The sequence below is a fragment of the Panthera uncia genome, chromosome A2 (genome assembly GCF_023721935.1).
Source record: "Panthera uncia isolate 11264 chromosome A2, Puncia_PCG_1.0, whole genome shotgun sequence".
Lineage (NCBI taxonomy): Eukaryota > Metazoa > Chordata > Mammalia > Carnivora > Felidae > Panthera > Panthera uncia.
The window spans coordinates 2,753,190-2,773,066 of record NC_064816.1 but is presented as its reverse complement, the minus strand read 5'-3'; the positions used below and the strand labels follow the sequence as shown (position 1 = coordinate 2,773,066).

General features: G+C 61.1%; 1 protein-coding gene and 1 long non-coding RNA gene across 3 annotated transcripts; one reads left to right on the top strand and one right to left on the bottom strand.

Annotated features, from left to right (window-relative positions):
- Positions 1 to 2,398: 2,398 nt before the first annotated feature.
- On the top strand, positions 2,399 to 14,228 carry DAPK3 (death associated protein kinase 3). Its single transcript, XM_049639624.1, has 9 exons — positions 2,399 to 2,506; positions 3,452 to 3,594; positions 9,531 to 9,891; positions 10,074 to 10,203; positions 10,415 to 10,463; positions 11,040 to 11,066; positions 12,108 to 12,260; positions 12,962 to 13,007; positions 13,423 to 14,228. The coding sequence occupies exons 2-9, from the start codon at positions 3,533 to 3,535 to the stop codon at positions 13,957 to 13,959; spliced, it is 1,365 nt and encodes a 454-aa protein (XP_049495581.1). The 5' UTR covers positions 2,399 to 2,506; positions 3,452 to 3,532; the 3' UTR covers positions 13,960 to 14,228.
- On the bottom strand, positions 13,351 to 14,552 carry LOC125928855 (uncharacterized). 2 transcript variants are annotated; one of them, XR_007459763.1, is made up of 2 exons: positions 14,241 to 14,552; positions 13,351 to 13,688 (listed from the first exon to the last, which is right to left on the bottom strand). It is a non-coding gene; the product is annotated as an uncharacterized LOC125928855 (long non-coding RNA). The 2 variants fall into 2 exon arrangements; XR_007459764.1 differs by having other exon boundaries at positions 13,351 to 13,670.
- Between the last annotated feature and the right edge of the window lie 5,325 nt (positions 14,553 to 19,877).

The window sequence follows — 19,877 nt, the reverse complement described above, 5'->3', positions numbered from 1 at the left end:
CCCCCCCCCCCCCCCCCGCCAGGCGCCCCAACCGGGGGTAATTCTTAAAGAGTAATTACAGTGTGGTATCTGGAACCACGGTAAGGAGCTTTTCATACTGTTCCGCTAAACACCACTGGCCCATCTTGCGCTTTGAAAGTGTCCTTTCCCCTCTGCACGATTTCATGACCTCATGGCTTGGTTACTGGGAAATAATAGCATATACCAAGTTGGCTGCTCTAACAGCTGTTGGCACATTTCACTAAAGAATATCGAAAGGTCACGTTCGTTAACCGCGATTTCATCAGAGAAGTGCTGGCTATCAGGAAACGGTCAAGCAAGTTTTGAGATTTTTAATTTTTTGCTTAAAAGCTCGAATTTACCATTGGCAACAAATACGGTCACTTGTTTCCTTTAAAGTGACGGTTTTGGTTTAAGTTTGGAGAATCCCAAGTGGGCTCTGCACTGCCAGCATGGAGTCCCGACATGGTGCTTAGACCCTCGAACCATGAGGTCGTGACCTGAGCCGAAATCAAGAGTGACTTTAAAAAAACAATTTTTTTTAACATTTATTTACTTATTATTTATTATTTTTTTAATGTTTATTTTTGAGAGAAAAAGAGTGCAAGTTGGGGACGGGCAGAGAGAGAGGGAGACACAGAATGAATCCAAAGCAGGCTCCAGGCTCTGAGCTAATAGCACAAGAGCCTGACGCGGGGCTCAAACCCACAAACTGAGATGATGAGATGAGCTGAAGTCAGACGCTTAACCAACTGAGCCACCCAGGCGCCCCGCCCCCCCCCCCCCCCGTTTTTTGTTTTTTGTTTTTTTGTTTTTTTTTTTAACATTTATTTTTGAGATAGAGCTTGAGCAGGGCAGGGTCCAAGAGAGAGGGAGACACAAGATCTGAAACAGTTCCGGGCTCCCGAGCGGTCAGCACAGAGCCTGACATGGGGCTCAAACTCACGAATTGTGAGATCATGACCTGAGCTGAAGTCGGATGCTTCACCGACTGAGCCACCCAGGTGCCCCAGAGACGTTTGATTTGTTCATTTGTGAGAAAATGTCTGCCACGTGCCCAAGTCTAATTTCCTATAGCTTGTCAGGCCTTTTTTTTCACCCCAAGAAAAATGATGTCCCAACTCCTAAGTATGGGCTTTGCATAAGTAACTTACAAAGAAGGCAGTGTGGGAAAGGGAGAAAGAAGAACGTGTTCTGGAGCAACCTGACAGACACTACCTAGAACCAGGTCAACATCAACAGTGATGTCCTGTTGGTATTCTGGAGCCTTGTCAAGGTGTCATGGGAAGGGCACTTGACCTCTGTGGTCTTCCTCCCTAAGACCCATCACCCCAGTGTCCGAAAACCACACCAGACAAATTCAGTTGAGGGACGTTCTACAAAATACCTGACCGGTACTCCTTGAAACTGCCACCAAAGTCCTCAAAAAAGGAAAGTGTGAGAAGCTCACAGCCAGAGGACTCTAAGAACTAAATATCACGGGGGGTCCTGGATGGGATTCTGAGGCAGAGAAAGGACATTAGGGAAAGCAAATCTGAATAAAGTGTGGACTTGGTTAGGATAATGTGTTACTGTTGGTTCTCCAGCGGTGACAAGTGTACCAGACTAATGTAAGATGTAACGATTCAATCAGGAGACGATGGTAATGGCCTGAGGTCAGGGTGGTTGGGGAAAGTCGAAAGACGGGGTCTTTTGTCAGGTGGCATCTGCAGTGGTTCAGCAGTGGCTTTGGGTTCGGGTCTTTCCGGGAATGAATCTCAGCTATGCCGTCTACTGGCTGTTTGACTTTGGGTGGGTTACTTAACCTCTCTGGGTCTCAGCTTCCCCATCTGTAGAACGGGAGAAACAGTAACATAGTTTGGTACGTACTAACTAGCTGTTGTAGCACCTATCGGGAAACCATGGGAGTCAAGGATCAAGCACGACAGGGGACACCGGACTGGCCTCATTTGCATTTTTGTGTATTTGGAATGGGGGTAACATTTCACAGAGGAGGAAGCTGCGACTCAGGGACTAAAGCGGCCGCGAGCGGCCAGGCGGGAGCTGGGCTTTGCGTTCGCGTATCTTGTGCTCAAGGAAGGGCAGGAAGAGGGACGCAGGATTTCAGCACCGCAACTCTCAGCTTCAGGACCCGGGTCAGAGGACAGCGGGTGGGGCAGCCCGGGGGCCGGAAGTCGGCCTTCCGACTTCCTAAGTGTGACCGACGTCAGTTGCAGCCAATGTGCTGCGTGACGACGAGCCTGGCGGCCAGTGGCGAGGCGGCATCCGGGTTCGGGGGCCCGAACGCCAGCGGGCGGGGCCTGGGAGGCAGCGGGTGGGGCGGGACGTCACGAGCGGCGGGCGCGCTGACCAATGGGCGGCGGGCCCCGCCTCCCGAGGGCGGGCCCCGGCGGGCGCGGTGACGTCACGCAGGTCGGCGCGTCCCGGCGGCCGCGGTGGCTGGGCTGGAGAGGGCGGCGGTGGCCAGCGCGGCAGAGGGCCGGCCCGGGGCGCGGAGCCGCGGAGGGTGCGGAGCGGGCGCGGCCCGTGGCCGGCGGGCTGGGGAGGCCGAGGCGGCGCTTCGGGGGCCATTGGGGGGACGTCTGGAGACCCCTGGGATAAGCGGGCCGGGGAAAGGACTGGGTCCGGGCTCGCGAGGGGCGTGGCGGCCTGGGGGACGCCGGAGCGGGGTCGTTGGGGCTGGGAGAGACCTTGGAGGGGCCTGCCCTAGAGCGTGTGCGAAGGTTGGGGGAGAGGACAACGGAGGAGACTCTCAGATGTGGCCGGGGAGACGGGCTGGGGAGCCTCTGGTACCTGGAGGGATGCCTGGGAGGAGCGGGGAAGAGTCAGTCTCCTTGGGGCGGTGGACGTCAGCGGGAGGCAAGGACGGGCAGGGACCTTGCAGGGGCTTGGAAGCCATTGTTCAGTTCCTGAGGAATTCAGGATTGGGGGGAAGCACACGGCCTCGCAAGGTCTTAGGAGATCTGGGGCGGTCAGGGGGCTTGTGGGGGGAATGGGTGAGGCCGAGGAGGGGATAACGTGGCTGATGGGCAGGGAGGTGGGTGTCGGGACTGGAGCACCTTAGCAAATTGGGTAGGAGTGAGGGAGCCCCTGGCTTTGGGGGTGTGACGAGTGTGGGGGAACTTGCAGGAGCGTAGGGGTGGGCTTTGGCTGAGCAGGTTGGGAGAAACCTAGGAAGGAGAGGCAGACAAAGGCTGGGGCAGTGTGTGGGGAGCCAGAGGTCTGGGTCTGGCGGAGTTACGGGGCCAAGGTGGCACGGTGGGGTTGCCACCCTTTTGGGGGGTGGGGTGTGTAAGTGCGCGAACACAGGAAAGTACCCCGCCCGCCACATGCACGTGCCTTCTGTGAGGAGCGTGGAACTTATCTTGGGGAGTGGGTGGGGGGCAGGTTGTTCTTCCCTAGGAGAAATGGCTGGCATCTCACGTCTTCCCTATTGCCCTGTCTCCTCCAGGGTCACAGCTAAGGGACTCCCTGAGACCGTGTCTCCGGCCTTTCACTGGAGGGGAAGGCACCGGAAGGCCGACCGGCCACCATGTCAACATTCAGGCAGGAAGATGTGGAGGACTACTATGAGATGGGGGAGGAGCTGGGCAGGTGAGCTCTGCGCGGGCCTCGGGGGCGGGAGGGAGGCGTTGCGGGGTTTTCTGGATGGCGTCTCCCCTCCTGTCCTCTTTCCTACCCTCCAAGAGGGGATGAGTCAGTGCCGTGTGCTGGTGGAAGGAATTTAGGCTCTGGGGTCGGGCGGCCCCGTCCGCAAATTCTTTCTCTGACATTCTCTGTGCCTTTCCCTTGGGGAAAAATATCATCAAGCACATGAAGCCCCTAACAGAGTGCCTGCCATGTGGCGTGAGAGAGAGCGGTAGGTGGTAAAGGTCTGTCCCTCTGTTTAATCCTTTCTTGAGGGAGGGGACTGATTCCCTTGCACGTTTCCAGGAGAGGCCCCCTGTCTGGGCCCACATCCCTGCCAGTTGGTTAGCATTCTTGTGGGAAAGAGAGGAGGTTTCCCGTTCCAGCCAGGCAGCTGATTTCCTGTCCCCCGGGAGCACCCCTGCCTTGGACTAGCCAGACATCATCCTTTTTTTTTTTCTTGCCGGAGCCTCAGACCTTATTTGGTGAGTTCGCTGCTGACCAGCCCTATGATGTCACCAAAAGGGAATGTAAATAACTGAGCCGTGCATCAGGCCTTGGCTGAAAAAGTATTTCAGGCCCGTTTGGGATTCTGAAATCCCTCCTTTAGGAATTTCCTTAACAGAGTGGTAGAGAACAGAGCTCCCCCCCTCCTCCCCCAAACCTCATTCTTGTTGAAAATGTGTTAGGACCTCCTCCCGAGGGTGGCTCGGCAGAAGTCCGAAGGAAATACGAAGGAAATATACACGTCCTGTGTATATTCCCCTTAATCCACTAGTTGCTCTGTTGGGAATTGATTCAGTGGGAATGTGTACGCGTGCAGACCCCGTGGCCTGAGAACAGGGAGAGTTGCTGTAGGGATTTATATGGACAAAGGACGGGGAGCCTCTTCAGTGGCTGCCACGGAACCACCGCCCCCGTAGATGGAATATTATGTAGCCGTTAACAAAGAGCCAGGCAGGGGCGTCAGGGCGGCTCTGTCGGTTAAGCCTCCGACTTCAGCTCAGGTCATGATCTCGCAGTGTGTGGGTTCGAGCCCCGCGTCGGGCTTTCTGCTGACAGCTCAAAGCCTGGAGCCTGCTTCGGATTCTGTGTCTCCCTCTGTCTCTGCCCTTCCCCAGCTTGTACTCTGTCTCTCTCTCTCAAAAATAAATAAAAACATTAAAAAAAAATTAGAACAAGAAAAAAGAAAAAAGAGCCAGGCAACCTGTATAATGTTCGCCACGTAGGAAGTATATTGAAATTTGGTAGTGGCTGTGTCAATTTTAATAATTTTAATACATTTTATTTAAGCCGATAGATCGAAGTATGACCTTTTTGCTTGTGCGGTAAAAATTACGAAGGAAAAATTCTACCGCTGTTTTTCTATGAAGCCTTTGAAATCTGGTGTGTTTCTAGAAGCTGACAACACATCTCAGTTTTTCGTTTTTTAAAAAATATTTATTTATTTACTTTGGGGGAGGGAGGGAGGGAGGGGCAGAGAGAAGGAGAGACAGAATCCCAAGCAGGCGCCACGCTGTTAGCACAGAACTGGGGCAGGACACGGGGCTCGATGTCACAAACCGGGAGATTGTGACCTGAGCCAAAATCAAGAGTCGGAACTTCAACCGACTGAGCCACCCCCGGTCCTCCACATCTCCGTTTGGACCGGCTTGGCGGGCCACCGTGTGGCCGATGGCTGTCATCTGGGACAGCGCCGCTATATGTAACGATCCAGAAGGTGCTTGGAGATAACATGAAATGAGGAATTAGGCACCGGATGCCGCACAGGCTGTGGTGCAGTTTGTATAAATTATAGATGTCGCTCACAAGGGGGGCGTGGTCGTCATCCCCACTGTATGAGGAAGCGGGGGCTGAGAGGAGGGAAGCAGCTTGCCCAAGGCCATGCGGACCGCGAGTGGCCAGGTGGGCTTCGGGTCTGGAGACCAGGCCCTGCAAAGGCCAGGCGGGCTGGAACCAGAGGCGGGCATTTATTTGGCTTCCACCTGCCCACCCTGGGACGGGCCCATTAGGTGTCCCAGCGACTTGTGGCCCTGCACATTGGAAAGAGTGTGCGTCCTTGTGCCCCAGACAGCATCCTGTCCCCTGCTCGGTTGGCACCCCTGAAGGCGGGGCCCGCAGCCCAGCTCTGTCTCCCCCGGTGTCACCGCTAACCGTCTTGGCAAATTAGCTGCTGGGCCTCGCCGTGCTGACGAGGATCATGAGTAAAGCAGGGCCACGTTTTCTTGTCCCAGGGGCCATGGGGACAAATGACCCAGAAGCAAGTTTGTATGTGTGTGTGTCTTTGGGAGGGGTCGGGGGATTCTTTCTTCCTAGCTGGAGTTCACGTTGATGGTCTCGAGAAATGACTTAGTCTGTGGGTCGACAGGTGTGGACTTCGCTCTGGCTTCTGCCTCGTAGAGTGGCGTTTGTGCCCGTATCGGCTCGCGCGGCCCGGTAGTGTGACTGGGGGCAGCAGGCAGTCGTGCTTTCCTAGCGCTAGAGGCGGGGAGTCTGAAGATCAAGGCGTCGGCAGGGCTGGTTCCTCCTGAGCTGTGTCTCCTGGGCGTGCAGACGACCACCGTCTCCCTATGGCCTCACAGGGCTGTGCGTCTGTCTGTGCATCTGTGTCCTACTCCCCTCTTACAGGGACACTGGTCAGATTGGATTCAGGTCCACTCCTGTGAGCTCATTTTTTTTTGTTTGTTTGTTTTAAATGTTTATTTCTGAGAGAGAAAGAGAGACACAGAGCGCAAGTGGGGGAGGGGCAGAGAGAGAGGGAGACAGAATCCGAAGCAGGCTCCAGGCTCCGAGCTGTCAGCACAGAGCCCGCCGCGGGGCTCGAACTCACGGACTGTAAGATCACGACCTGAGCCGAAGTTGGATACTCAATCGACTGAGCCCCCAGGCGCCCCCACTGTGAGCTCATTTTAATTTAACCACCTCTTTAGAAAGGCCCTGTCTCTGGATAGTCCCATTCTGACGTGCTGGGGGTTAGGGCTGACACATGGGCTTTTGGGGGACACGGTTCACCCTTTAGTAGTGTCTTTCTTCCTGTTCCCATGAGCTCTGCCTGACTCGTCTCCATTTGTTGGCTCCGCTTAGATACAGCAGGGGAAGGGCGCCTGGATGGCACAGCCAGTTAAGCATCCAACTCGGTTTTGGCTCATGATCTCACGGTTCGTGGGTTCGAGCCCTGCATCATGCTCTGTGCTGCCACATGGGGCCTGCTTGGGATTGTCTGTCTGTCTGCCTGTCCCTCCTCCCCACCCCTTCCCCGCTCACACACACTCTTTCTCTCTTAAAATGAACTTAAAAAAAAAAAAGCAAAGCAGGGAAAAAACAATCCTTGTATTTGAAAATGAGGCCACAGGTCCAGCACTTAGCACAACGCTACGTGGTGCATGTTGGGCATCTGATGTCATTACCATGGGGGAGTTGTGGTGGGACGGGAGGTGGGCCTGGAGGAATTAGCTGGGCGGGTGCAGGCAGTGGAGAGGGGCAGGCGTTTCGGGTGGGGGGAGTGTTAGTGGAGACGTGGGGGGGGGGGCAGGAGCATAATGTCCCAAGGGACTGCTGTGGCAGATCAGGGGGCACGGGGCGAGGCCTGATCAGGAACGCTTTGCCTTTCTCGGCTGACCCGTGCACTTGGCTCTCAGATCAGTGCTTAAGTCTCCCGTCAGCACTGTAACAACTCACCGTGATTCAGTGGCCTAGAAGTGGCCTGGAAGTCAGGAGTCTAAAACGGGCCTGGTACCCCCCGGGGCCCCAGGGAGACCCCTCTCCGGCCTTTTCCGGCTTCCAGCGATGCCACAGCCTTGGCTCTCGGCCGCTCCTCCGTCCTCAGTGGCCAGCAGTGTGGGGTCCACCCGTCTCTCTGCCTTCTTCCTGTGAGGACCTCTTGAGGACGCTGGGCCCCCCCCCGGGCACCGAGGGTCACCCCCAGGGTCTCAGGGGCCTTGGCTTGCTCCCTCCTGCAAGGTCCCTTTTGTCGTGAGAGTGCTGTATTTACAGGTTCTGGGGATTTGGACGGGGGTGTCTTTGGAGGGACTGTCGTTCAGCCCGCCGTGTCAGTATTAATTTTGCGCCTCCCACTGACCCACCTTGAACTTCACCCATCTTCCAAGTGTGTGTGCGTAGAGCACATCTGTGACGCCACCGTGGGTAGGTCCGCTTACCGGACAGCCCCGGTTGGGTCCCTCGGTCTTTTTGAGGTCCGTGTTGGCTTGGCAAAGGCGCCCCAACCTCTGTCTGTTCCCAGGGTCGTTCTGGCCGGCCTGCCCTCCCGCTGCCGTTGCCAGCTTCAGAGGGCCTGGCCGCCCCCGTCTCTGCCCTTCCTTCCTCTGCACTCTCTCCCTCATCTCCCCGAGATCTCATGTAGCCTGTTTTCTCTCGAGCCCTGGAGGTGCCGTGAAGTTTTCTGTCTGGAACGTGTACTTTCTGTCTTGGAATTGGTCCCCGCTGACGTGGACTCAGCAAACTGTGGCCTTCGGGCCAAATCCGGCCCAGCCTAGTGTGGTCCTGCCTGCCTGGGAGCCTGGAATGGTTCTTTATTTTTTTTTGAAAGGTTGTAAAAACACGCAAGAATTATGACAGAAACCACATGGCCCGTAAGGCTAAAAATATTTGCTGTCTGGCCTTTTTCAGTCAGCTCTTGAGTTAAAGTAAGTTCATGTAACTAAGTTCCTGGATAGCAGAATAATTTGGACGTTGGACAGCTCCCCAGAGTGCCCCGAATAGGCTTTCTGTCTCTCTTTTCGTAGCGGCTGTCTTGAGATGTAATTCACATACTGTGCAGTTCACCCCTTTCAAGTGTGCAAGTGAGTGGTCGTCGGTGTATTCACCGGGTTTTGCAGCCATCTCTCCAAGTAATTCCAGAACATTCCATCACCCTAAAAAGAAGCCCCGTCCCCATCAGCAGTCACTCCCGCCCCCGGCCCCCACGAGCCCCCTCCCCGTCTGTGGAGGAGCCTGTTCTGGGCGTTTCACACCCGCGGACTCACAGCCCCGCGTGGCCTCTCGTGTCCGGTTCCCTCCCTGAGCGTCGCGTGTTCGGGGTCCGTCCGCGGGGCGGCGGGGGCGGGCGCCTCGCTCCTGCTGGTGGCGGAGGGACTTGTGCCTGTGTGGTGGACACGTTGTGTGTCCATTCATCTGCCGATGGACACAGGTTGTGTCCCCCTTTAGGCTCTCGTGAATCCTGCTGACGTAGGGTTTGTGTTCACGCTTCTCTGTGGATTCGTGTTGTCCTTCCTCCTGGGGGGACACCTGGGGCGGGATTGCCGAGGCGCCTGGAACCGGTGCTTAACCTCTCGGGGAACCGCCAGCCTGTTTCTGTGGGCGCGGGCTCCAGTCCCTCGTCCTCTCTTTGTCAGCTTGAAAATGGGTGCGTGCCTTTTACTTGGCCGGTTGTGTAAGAAGCTCCTTCAAAGTCAATGGCTTATTTCTTTTCTCTTAGATTTTTAAACACGATGAAATAGGCTGGAAAGTCGAGTTTGTATAGAATTGTGTCACTTAAAAGTAAAGACCCCCTCTTGGCTGCCCCAGCCCTCTGCCCCCCTGAGACACAGGTGGCGTATAGGGTGGTGAGTGATGGGTGCGAGCCCCTGGCCTCCTGCCCACGCGGAAGTACCTGTGCGCGTCCAAGCGGTACGGGCTCCCCGAGCGGGTCCTCAGTGTGTCTCCTGTCACCCGCTTTCTCCTGGCCCCACGGTGGACTCCAGCTCCCTTCCGTAAACCCCGAGCTGTGTCCCTTTCCTTCTGTGGCACACAGATGCCACGCAGCCACCAGATTGCACCTGCTGTGTGGACTCCCGGAGGGGCGGGGCTGGGAGGTGCAGTCCCAGAAGGTTCTGGAAAGCTGCAACCTTCCCGCTCCCCCGCCCCCCGGCCCTCGCGGGGTCCCGCTCACTCCGCTGTCCCCGCAGCGGCCAGTTTGCCATTGTGCGGAAATGCCGGCAGAAGGGCACCGGGAAGGAGTACGCGGCCAAGTTCATCAAGAAGCGTCGCCTGTCGTCCAGCCGGCGGGGGGTCAGCCGGGAGGAGATCGAGCGGGAGGTGAACATCCTGCGGGAGATCCGGCACCCCAACATCATCACGCTGCACGACATCTTCGAGAACAAGACGGACGTGGTGCTCATCCTGGAGCTGGTCTCGGGCGGGGAGCTCTTCGACTTCCTGGCGGAGAAGGAGTCGCTGACGGAGGACGAGGCCACCCAGTTCCTCAAGCAGATCCTGGACGGCGTCCACTACCTGCACTCGAAGCGCATCGCCCACTTCGACCTCAAGGTGAGCCGAGCGGGGGCCCGGCCGGGGCGGGTGACCTGGGGCGTGGGGGCAGCGAGGGGCTCCGGCTCGGAGCGCGCCCGCGGGCTGCTGCTGCCGGGGGTGGGGGGGACGCAGACCGCCTCGGCCTGGGCCCGGTGGGGGTGCGGGGCCGGCTGGGCAGCGGCGTCCTCCTTCGCCCGCAGCCAGAGAACATCATGCTGCTGGACAAGAACGTGCCCAACCCACGCATCAAGCTCATCGACTTCGGCATCGCCCACAAGATCGAGGCGGGGAACGAGTTCAAGAACATCTTCGGCACCCCCGAGTTCGTGGGTACGGCTCTGTGCGGCGCCTCGGGCCTGGGTCCCGCCCTCGGGTGTCCTCTCCCGAGCCCTGGTGTCCGGCCTCCTGCCCCTCCCCTCCCCCCCGCCAGGCGGTCCCTGCAGGCGGGCTGTGCCACCCGCTCCCCGTGGCCGCGTCCCCGGGGCTGCCTCAGGTGCACCCGGCGTCCGACCCCATGCCGTCTGTCTCCCCATCCCCGCAGCTCCCGAGATCGTCAACTACGAGCCCCTGGGTCTGGAGGCAGACATGTGGTGAGTGGCGGGGGATTGGGGTGGGGGTGGGGGGCTGGCCCACGCCTCCGGGACGAAGCACCCGAACCCCCCCAGCCATCCGTGAGCACTGCCAGGCCACAGCCGCAGGCGGGGATGGGGCCCATCTGCTGGGTGTGGGCAGGACAGACCGTCGACTTAGAACGGGGCTCGGCAAACGATGGCCCGGCGGCCAGAGCGGGTCTGTGGGTCCCGAGTGGTCTTCTTGTGTTTAAGGCGTTGTTAAAAATGAAACAGGCAGCAGAGACTGGGAGCCTCAAAGCCCGAAACGTTGGTTGTCTCACTCTTCGTGGAGCTTGTCAACCCGCCTTCGAGCCCACATCTGCACCCCCCCCAGCCCCCCCAATTTGAGCCTTGGCAGGTGGTGTGGGCAGATGAGCTCATATCTCGCCCTGAGACGCCAGGGCGGGAGAGACAGAGGCCCTCGGTGGAGGCCTTGCAGACCCTGAAGGAGAGGGGGCCGTGGGCTTCTGGATCCCCAGCCGTTGAGAGATTCTGGGAATTGGGGTGCTGACCGCCGCCACTGAGCTGACTGTCCTTCTCGTGTGTTCTCTCCAGGAGCATTGGCGTCATCACCTACATCCTGTGAGTGCCTGCTTGGGGCCTCCTGCTTCTCCTGGGGCCCTGCTGGGGCAGGATGCTGGGTGGCTGGGTGGGTAAATGAATTTGTGCAGGAGGGAAAGGTGTGCGTTCAGAAGGCCCACACCCCCTGGCGCAGGGCCGAGTGGGGACCGCGTGTGTCCTCCCTCCCTGCTGGCCAGCAGCCCGGCCCGGCCTCACTCCCTGGGTGCCGCGTTTGGATTGTTCCTCGCCTCCACCCCTGCGCCAGGCAGGCTCCCCCTGCGTTTTCCTCCCTCGTCAGGTGGCACAGCGATCCACCCTGACGGTGCCTTGTGATGGGTCTTTTCATAGTTTTAGGTTCTTAAGTATTGAAGAAAGGCTAGACTTTCAAAACAGCTACGAAACCAGTGCGGTTTCTGTGCCCCTCACCCGTCTTCCCATGACGCTGGCATCTTTTTGTCGTCGTCGTCGTTAAGTTTACTCGGAGGGAGGGAGAGAGCGCGCGAGCACCTGAGGGGCAGGGAGAGACAGGGAGAGAGGATCCCGAGTTCCACCGGTCGGTGCAGAGCCCCCACCCAAGGCTCCGTCTCACGACGGTGAGATCGTGACCTGAGCTGAAATCAAGAGTCAGACGCCTGACTGACCGAGCCCCCCGGGTGCCCCCAGATGAGTACTCCTCCCTGTCCGTCACAGTGCCGCGTGCCCAGAGCCCCAGGGGGCGGGGGTGTGGCCCCCCCAGCGCGGCTCATCAGGAAGGCCCACGATGTCCTTGTGTGGTCTCTCGGGCCGTGCCCGGACCGTGTGTGGACGCACTCGGCCGGGACTCCCCCGCGGGTTGTCAATGTGGCCTCTGATCGCTGAACATTTGGGGGACGTGTTTCGAGCTTCCTTAGAGACTTCTGCCCGCTCGTTTGAGTCCCCGTCGGAGGCTGGGCGCAAGGGTTCTGTGCCGTGTGGTGGGAGGCTAGGGGCCGGGGTGCGCGGGAGGCCCGGGGGGGTGGCGCAGGCCGCGGCGTGTCGGTGGGGCGAGTGCAGGGGCCGCTGAGCCCCGTGCCCGTCTTCCAGTCTGAGCGGCGCCTCCCCGTTCCTGGGCGAGACGAAGCAGGAGACCCTGACCAACATCTCGGCCGTGAACTACGACTTCGACGAGGAGTACTTCAGCAACACCAGTGAGCTGGCCAAGGACTTCATCCGCCGGCTGCTTGTCAAAGACCCCAAGTAGGAGCGCTGGCCGGGCAGAGGGCGCGGGCGGGGGGCGGGCAGGGGAGGCCGCTGGTCCCCGAGAGCACAACCTCGTGCTGTCCCCTCCTCGTCACTGGGAGTCGGGCACGGCCTGGCAGCGGGCCCGTGGACGGCTTAGCTCGGTCCCCGCCGTGTCTTTAAGAGCTGTGAGTGGATCCTTGTTGAGAATCCTGGTTGAGAGCTGTGACTCCTGTTGAAGGTAGGCTTCGTGTGGGGTTCTTCTCCGAGGGAGCCCTCCTTCCCAGAGAGGTGCTCCTCTTGGCCAGAGTCCTCCCTGGCCCGAGCCGCCCATTCTTGCCACCTGCCTGTCCCTCCTGTGGGCGCCTGAGTTGGCGAGACCCAGCGTCAGGTCCTGCCCCCGGTAACAAAACCGCTCGGAAAGCGTGACGACCCCAGAGCAACAGGCCTCTTGATGGGCTCCTTGCTGGCTGATCGGAGCGGATGCTCTGAGGGTGCAGGTAGTTCCCAGGTCATTTCAGGGACTTGCCCCTGCCTGGAGGGGCGTCCCCAGGGGGCCAGTGTCTGTGAGCCGTCTGAGGTGGGGGCAGGGAGCTGAGCTGCAGGGGGAGGGCCCAGAAAACCCCTTCCCTGTTCTGTTCTCCCCGCCAGCCTCGTGGGAGGACGGGGACGTGGCGGGCGTGTGACTAAACAGGGGGGGGGGGGGGTTGCTTTTCTAGGAGAAGAATGACCATCGCCCAGAGCCTGGAGCATTCCTGGATCAAGGTGAGATGGGCAGGGCTGCTCCCTCTCCAGGACGGCAGGTGTGACGAGGCCTGAGTGTCGGGCAGGGTCCCCAGGGGAGTGGACCCGGCTGGCAGAGGGCGGGGTGTGCCCGGGGATGGTGTGGGAGCCCCTCCGTGTGATACCCGGTGGGGTCCCCAGCCCCTCTGCACGCGGCACGGCTCCCTGCACAGAAACTTCCAGAACGGGGTGGCCTCTCGGCGGGGAGCGGCAGTCTTCTGTAAAGGGCCAGGCGGTCCCTGTCTCCTTCGCCTGGGTCTCTGGCAGGGAAATGCCAGAACCAGGCCCGCCCCCCCCCCCCCCCCCCCGCGAAGGGGCGGGGCCGTGTGCCGGTAAGACTTTATTTAGGCGTTTAGGCGCCGCCCGCCTCAGGCCCCGCCTCTCCCTCCCTCCGCAGGCGATCCGGCGGCGGAACGTGCGGCGGGAGGACGGCGGCCGGAAGCCGGAGCGGCGGCGCCTGAAGACGGCGCGCCTCAAGGAGTACACCATCAAGTCGCACTCGAGCATGCCCCCCAACAACACGTACGTCAGCTTCGAGCGCTTCTCCAAGGTGCTGGAGGAGGTGGCCGCGGCGGAGGAGGGCCTGCGTGGCCTGGAGCACAGCCGGCGCCTGTTCCACGAGGACATCGAGGCGCTGACGGCCATCTACGAGGAGAAGGAGGCCTGGTACCGGGAGGAGAACGAGAGCATCGGCCAGGACCTGCGGCGGCTGCGGCAGGAGCTGCACAAGACCGAGGCCCTGCGGCGGCAGGCCCAAGAGGAGGCCAAGGGCGCCCTGCTGGGGGCCAGCGGGCTCAAGCGCCGCTTCAGCCGCCTGGAGAACCGCTACGAGGCCCTGGCCAAGCAGGTGGCCTCCGAGATGCGCTTCGTGCAGGACCTGGTGTGCGCCATGGGGCAGGAGAAGCTGCAGGCCGGGGGGTGCGGCCTCCGCTAGGGCCTGGCGGGCGGGCGGCCCCTCCACAGCCCCGCGACGAGGGCCCCGGTGGGAAGGGCGCGGGGCCGGGACGTGCTCGCGGGGCCGGGAACCAGAGGCCGCCCTCCTCCCGCTCAGCCCCTCTGTCCTGCGGCTTCCGGGTCAGCGTCCCCTGGGGAGCCCCGTGAGCCCCGCGAGCGCTCGGCACCGCGGGACAGAGCCGGCCAGGCGGCCCAGGGCCAGCCGCGTGCAAGGCCTGGGCCTGGAGCTCGGAACCCGGGGGCGGGCGGGGGGGGTCTCACCTGCCTCTGCCGGACGCCGCGGTCCCGCCTCTTCTAGAGACGAGAGGCAGCTTCTGACCCGGCCCCCTCGGTCCCCAGCCCTCGCTGCGCCCCCCGGGCTGAGCTGGCACCAGGGCCCGAGCCAAGGAGATGGCCCAGCCCTTGAGGCGTCGGTTTGGGGCAGGTGGCGAGGGGGCGTGAGGCTGGACGCGGGACCCTGATGCAGAAGCTGTGTCTGTCCCTCTCTGAGGCCCAGGCGGCCCTAGGTGCCGGGTCAGGAGCCGTCGCTGCCCCTCACTCCTCTCTGCCGCGCCTGTCACAAAGCGCATGTGATGACCCACACAGCCCGGCCACGCCCCTGCCTCCCGTCCCAGTGCTGCCTTCCGAATTGTGGGGTAGTCGCCCCCAGAGTGCTCTGCGAAGGCCCAGTGTCCCCCGAGTGCCCGGCGAGCCCCCGAGGCTTCCTGCTGCCGGCCGAACCCTCCCCGCTGGGCCAGAGAAGGTGGAGGAGGGGCTGCAGGGGCAGTGCCCGCACCCGCCACTAGGTGCCGCCCTCGAGCAGGGCCCTGCGTCCCAGGGAACGTGCCCCAGGGTCCCGGATTCACCAAAACGAGGCTCTCTGGCCGCGTGCTCTGCACTTGTGCCGCGGGTTGGGTTAAGCGAGTGACATCTGTGTGGCCCCTCCGTAGCCCGAGAGGAGTTCTCCGGACAGAGGCCAGCCTGGCCCGGGGGCGGGAGGAGCCAGGCCGTGTGCCTAGGCCCGTCCCCAGCGCCGGGGTGGGGCCCGTCGTGTATCCGTCCACGAGCTCTGTGTATCACACGTGCATGTGCCTAAAGGAAATAAAGCCCCGCTTCCCCGAAACGTGGCTGTTTCCTGTGCTCAGGCCCCGACCGGGGCGGCCAGTCTTGTGGCCACCCAGTGCCATGGCCGCGCCTGGCTCTCGTGTCTCTTCCCCTCCACTGCTGCCCCCATGCTCTTTGGGAAGACGAGGGCAGACCTGGGGGGCCTCGAAGGCTGCCCTGATCTTGGGGTTTGGCAGGTCTCGCTTGCGATGGAAGCTTCCAGACAGCTGGAACGAAGTCAGAGGGGCCTTCTGTCCCTCTGTGCCGCCTCAGATGCTGCCGGGCCCCAGGGCCCCAGCGTGAGGACGCCGGACAAGAGGCCACCCCGTCCACCCCGTCTGCTCGGAAGGGATGAGGGGGTCCTTGTTCCCCCTGCTGCTGCCTCTGGGTCTGGCACGTGGCTCCAAAAAGGGAATACTTTTTACTTTCTTCCGGGAGCTGGAGCTCTGGGGTCAGTGGTGCCCTATCCTTTTATTACCTCCTGCCCTACACCCAGGGGCACATCTCTCCTCACTCGTGTTCTGTTTTTACTTTAACTGAAAGGAAAACATTGAGATCCGACTTACCGTCTCTCCTTTTTAATCTCTTTTGGGTGAACAACCTCAAGTCTTAGCATTTCAGTAAATTTCAGCTCACTGACTGCTGAGCTCAGTCGGGTCTCCCCCGTTCGTCCCTGACTGTCCTTTACGGCCGGCTCGTCCAGCCCAGGACCTGGTCTGGCCCTTTGGGGTTCAAGGTGATGACTGAGCGGCACGGCCCCGTGGGTCACGTGGCACAGAGCCGGTCGTGGCGGGGGTGCCCTGGTGTGCGTAACGTGTGTAAGGTCGGCAGGCCACACCCGTCTGCCACATGGCACCAGATGGCCTCCAGACCCCCCGGGGGCCCAGGGACCGGTGGGCGGCACCCGTCCAGCCAGTGCTGAGCAGGTCTCGCCCATTCCGGGCACCGTGGCAGGCGCTGGGCGATGGCTGCGGAGGGTTGAGACGACGTCTGTCCTGACGTAGGAGAGGAGGGAGTAGTGAGACCGGGTACAAACCGACATCCGCTTTGTCCAGGGTCCGCCCTGCTGCGGGCCTAGATCCCCAGCGTCTCCTCAGGATAACGGGCAGGTGTCCTTGCTTTGCAAACACTCGGCCCCGCCCCCTCCTACCTGGGGAGGGGTGTCCACGGGGAGCCCCTCTGGGGCCACACCACACCTAGCCAGGGCGTCCGGCCGGTGCAAGCACTTCGCGGAGCCTGGGGCTAACGTAGTTATTGAGTCTGACCTTGGCCCGCAGGCTCTGATCTCTGCCCCTGCTATCGCTCCTTGAGCGTGGGCTGGCCCAGTAGTGGGTTCTGACCACCAGAATACAGCGGAGGTGACGAGGTCCGTCCCCCCATCAGGCCACAGAAGACTGTGGCTTCCGTTTTGCTGCCGGACTGTCCCTTGCTGGCTTTCACGAGCGAGCTGCCGTGTCACAGGCCCAGATGGCAAGGGGCAGCCAGCAAGGAAGAAGGCCCACCAGCCGCGTGAGTGGCCCTAGGAGCGGACCCCTCCCCAGTGGAGCCGTCGGGTAGAACCCAGGCCTGGCTGGCACCTGGATCGCGGCCTCCCGGGTGACGCTGAGCCTCGGACCCGGGTGGGCCACGTCGGGACCCCTGACCCACAGAGACTGGAGACACCCCGTTAATGGAGATGCCGCCTGGTTTTTCCTTGTGCAAAGTAGGGGTGTCGTCGTGCCTGTTTCTTGATTTGGGGGGACAGACTATGGGAACCACGGGTTGCCTTCCTCCCGCCCGTCGGTTGGCTCAGATCTTGGCTGCGGTGTATGAAGTTCGTCGGAGGAAGGGTTTGAAACTGGTGTTTGTCTCGGGGCGCCTGGGGGGCTCAGGCGGTTAAGTGTCTGATCTTAGCGTTCGGCTCAGGTCGTGATCTCGCGGTTCGTGGGTTCGAGCCCCACGTCGGGCTCTGTGCTGACTGTTTCGGATTCTGTGTCTCCCTCTCCCTCAGCCTCTTCCCCGCTCGTGCTCTGTCTCTCAAAAATAAACATTAAAAAATAAACGGGTCATCTAGTAAGTAGGCTGTTGCCCTGTGAGCTGTGCTAGCAAATTACTGATCCTGAGCAGGGGCGGTGCGGGCCCCAGTTTGAAAACCGGTCGGTCGGGAAGACAGGAGGCTTGGATTCGGGACAAGCGGAAGGCCCGTGGGGCTGAGCCCGGACCGCGGGCAGAGTGTTACGCCCGCCGAATGAGGGGGCTCCACACAGGGTGTCAGGGGCACGGTGGGAGGAGAGAGCAGAACGTTCTGGTTGGATCCCGGTCGGCAGCGGAGGGACCCCGGGGCCCAGTGGGTGGCAGAGGGGTAACGGGGGGCGGTTTGCACCCAGGGTGGCTCCCGTGGGTTGAAGTGTGTTCCCCAGAAAGAGAAGCGGTTCCGAAACCCTGGAACGTGGGCCGGGAGCTGGTGTCTCGAGTCGCCTTGTGCCCGGCCATTTCCAGCCCGCGGCCCCCTCGGGCAGGGACATGCCCAGGTTGACATTTCGTCCGCGGCCTGGCCCTCGACGGAGGCCCTGTCTCACTCCCCCAGCAGAATCTGGCCCGTCCGCTCCCACCTTCAGGACCAGGCGCGGCCGACGGCAGCAGGTGGGCGAGAGGCCGCTTGGCCGGGCCAGTGGGCGGCGGGGAAGAGGGTCAAGAGGGGTGGGCACCCGGGGTGGGGCAGGGGAGGGGCTCGGGGGCCCCCGTGGGGGAGATGGCTCCAGGGACGCCCCTGGACATCCAGGGCAGGCACTTACGCAGGGCCGAGCAGGCCGGGGCCACCACCTCGGGCGGCGCTGTCCTGAGGTGTGGACGATTCTGCTGCTTCCGTCGAGCAGATCTGTCATGGGGGCCCCTCCGTGGAAGGCGGTGGGCAGGTGCCGCGGGGGCCACGCGGGGCCACAGCGGAGCCACTTGCTGTCTGCAAGGGGAGGCAGACGGCTTCGAAGGCCGCCCCGTCGGGCTCCCGGCTCTTGGCCAACACACTACCTCCCCGTGTTGCCAGTCGTGCCCTCCCTCAGGGACGGTGGCCCCATCTGTGTCCCTCGCCGGCAGCGAAGGATGAAGGAAAGGCGTGTTGGGCAGCACAGCGGGCGCCCCAGAGCATGAATCCTCTTAGACTGGGGGGGGGGTCACCACGCCATGCTGGGTCCCTGGGGTGCCGTCTTTCCTGCAGGTGGGGGGCAGGCGACGTGCCCTGTGTCCCCGCCCGGGGTCGTGTGCAGGTGCAGCGAGGAGGGCAGGGCCGGCCAAGCCCACGGCTCCCGCGCACATGGGGCGCTGCTGTTAATAACAGGGGGGGCCCCCTATGGAGCCGCCCCGCCAGCCCCAGATGCTCCTTCGGCCCCGGAGGCCTTTAGCGCCCCCTTGTGAGAGAAAAAGAAAAGTCAGTCCCCAAACCTTCTCTCCGTCCGTCCGTCCATCCGGCCCCACGCGCGGCTTGAAAAGTGAGACACAGACCAACGGCGTCGTGTTGGGCTCCGTGCCGACAGCCGGGAGCCTGGAACCTGCTTCGGATTCTGTGTCTCCCTCTCTCTCTGCCCCTCCCCTGCGCACGCTCTGTCCCTCTCTCTCTCTCTCAAAAATAAATAAACATTAAACAAAATAAAAGGATTTCACTCACAGACCCTGAAGTTTGAATTCCACACGGTCTGGGCTTCCCACAGATTTTTTTTTTTTTTTAACGTTTTTCTTTATTTACCTCGATAGAGACTTGCAAGTCGGGGCGGGGCAGAAAGAGGAGGAAGAGAGAACCCCAAGCAGGCTCCGCGCTGTCCATGCGGACCCCGATGGGGGGCTGGAACCCGCGAACCGTGAGATCAGACCCGAGGCCGAAGTCGGACGCCTCCGCGAGCGAGCCACCCAGGTGCCCCCCAAATTAGCCATTTTTAAGTGAATGATTCACTGGCATATGGTGTATCCCGTGTTCTGCAACCACCCCCTCTAATTCCAGAACATTCCATCACCCCCACAAAGAAGCCCTGTCTCCACTAGCCGTCACGATCCCTCCCCAGCCTCCGGCACCCCGGAGGCGAGTTGTTCTCTCTTGTCTTCTGTTCCAGTGAAATCCATCTGTCCGTCTTTGCGAATGGATCTTTTGCCCGTGCGTGATTTTGACCCTGAGGACTTCCCAAAGGGTCCCAGGGCGGTCCCGGCCCCCACACACCAGAGAGTCCCCGATACACATAAGGAACCACCGGTTAAGAATCCTGGGTTCGAGTTCTGGTTCTGCCACTCGCCAGCTGGGTGAGCCCCCCCCCTACCCTTGCCTCTCAGGGCCTCGCCGCCCTCTTCCGGGGTTGGGGAGCAGGGGTGGGAGGCCTCTGGAGACCAGGGCCAGGGGCTTCATCTTCGGGTTGTAACAGCTCCCTCTCACCCATGGCCTCGGTTTCCCCATTTGTCCCAAGTGGCTCGAATCACTGATTTCCTGCCTTCCTCTTTCATTCGTTCCTTCCCCTACCGTTTAGGGGGCCCCTGCCTTCTGTGGGCCCTGCCTTGTGGGGTACTGGGGACACAGCGGAGAATAAGATGTACCTGGCCCTCCCTGTGTAGAGGGAGGGGGTGGAGGAACCAGAAAGACTTCCTGGAGGAGGGGCCGTCCAAGCGGACACACAGTGATTTAGGCAAAGCAGGCCAGAGGGAGGAGGCTTGGATAAGACAAAGGGGTTCAGGGAAGTGAAAACAGGATGTGCAAAGACCCTGTGGCACCAGCTCTGACCGCAGGGGAGCAGGTAAATGAGGGGTAGGGGCAGGGCACCCTCCCCCTCCCTCTCCCCACTTCCCTTCATGAAACCTTCT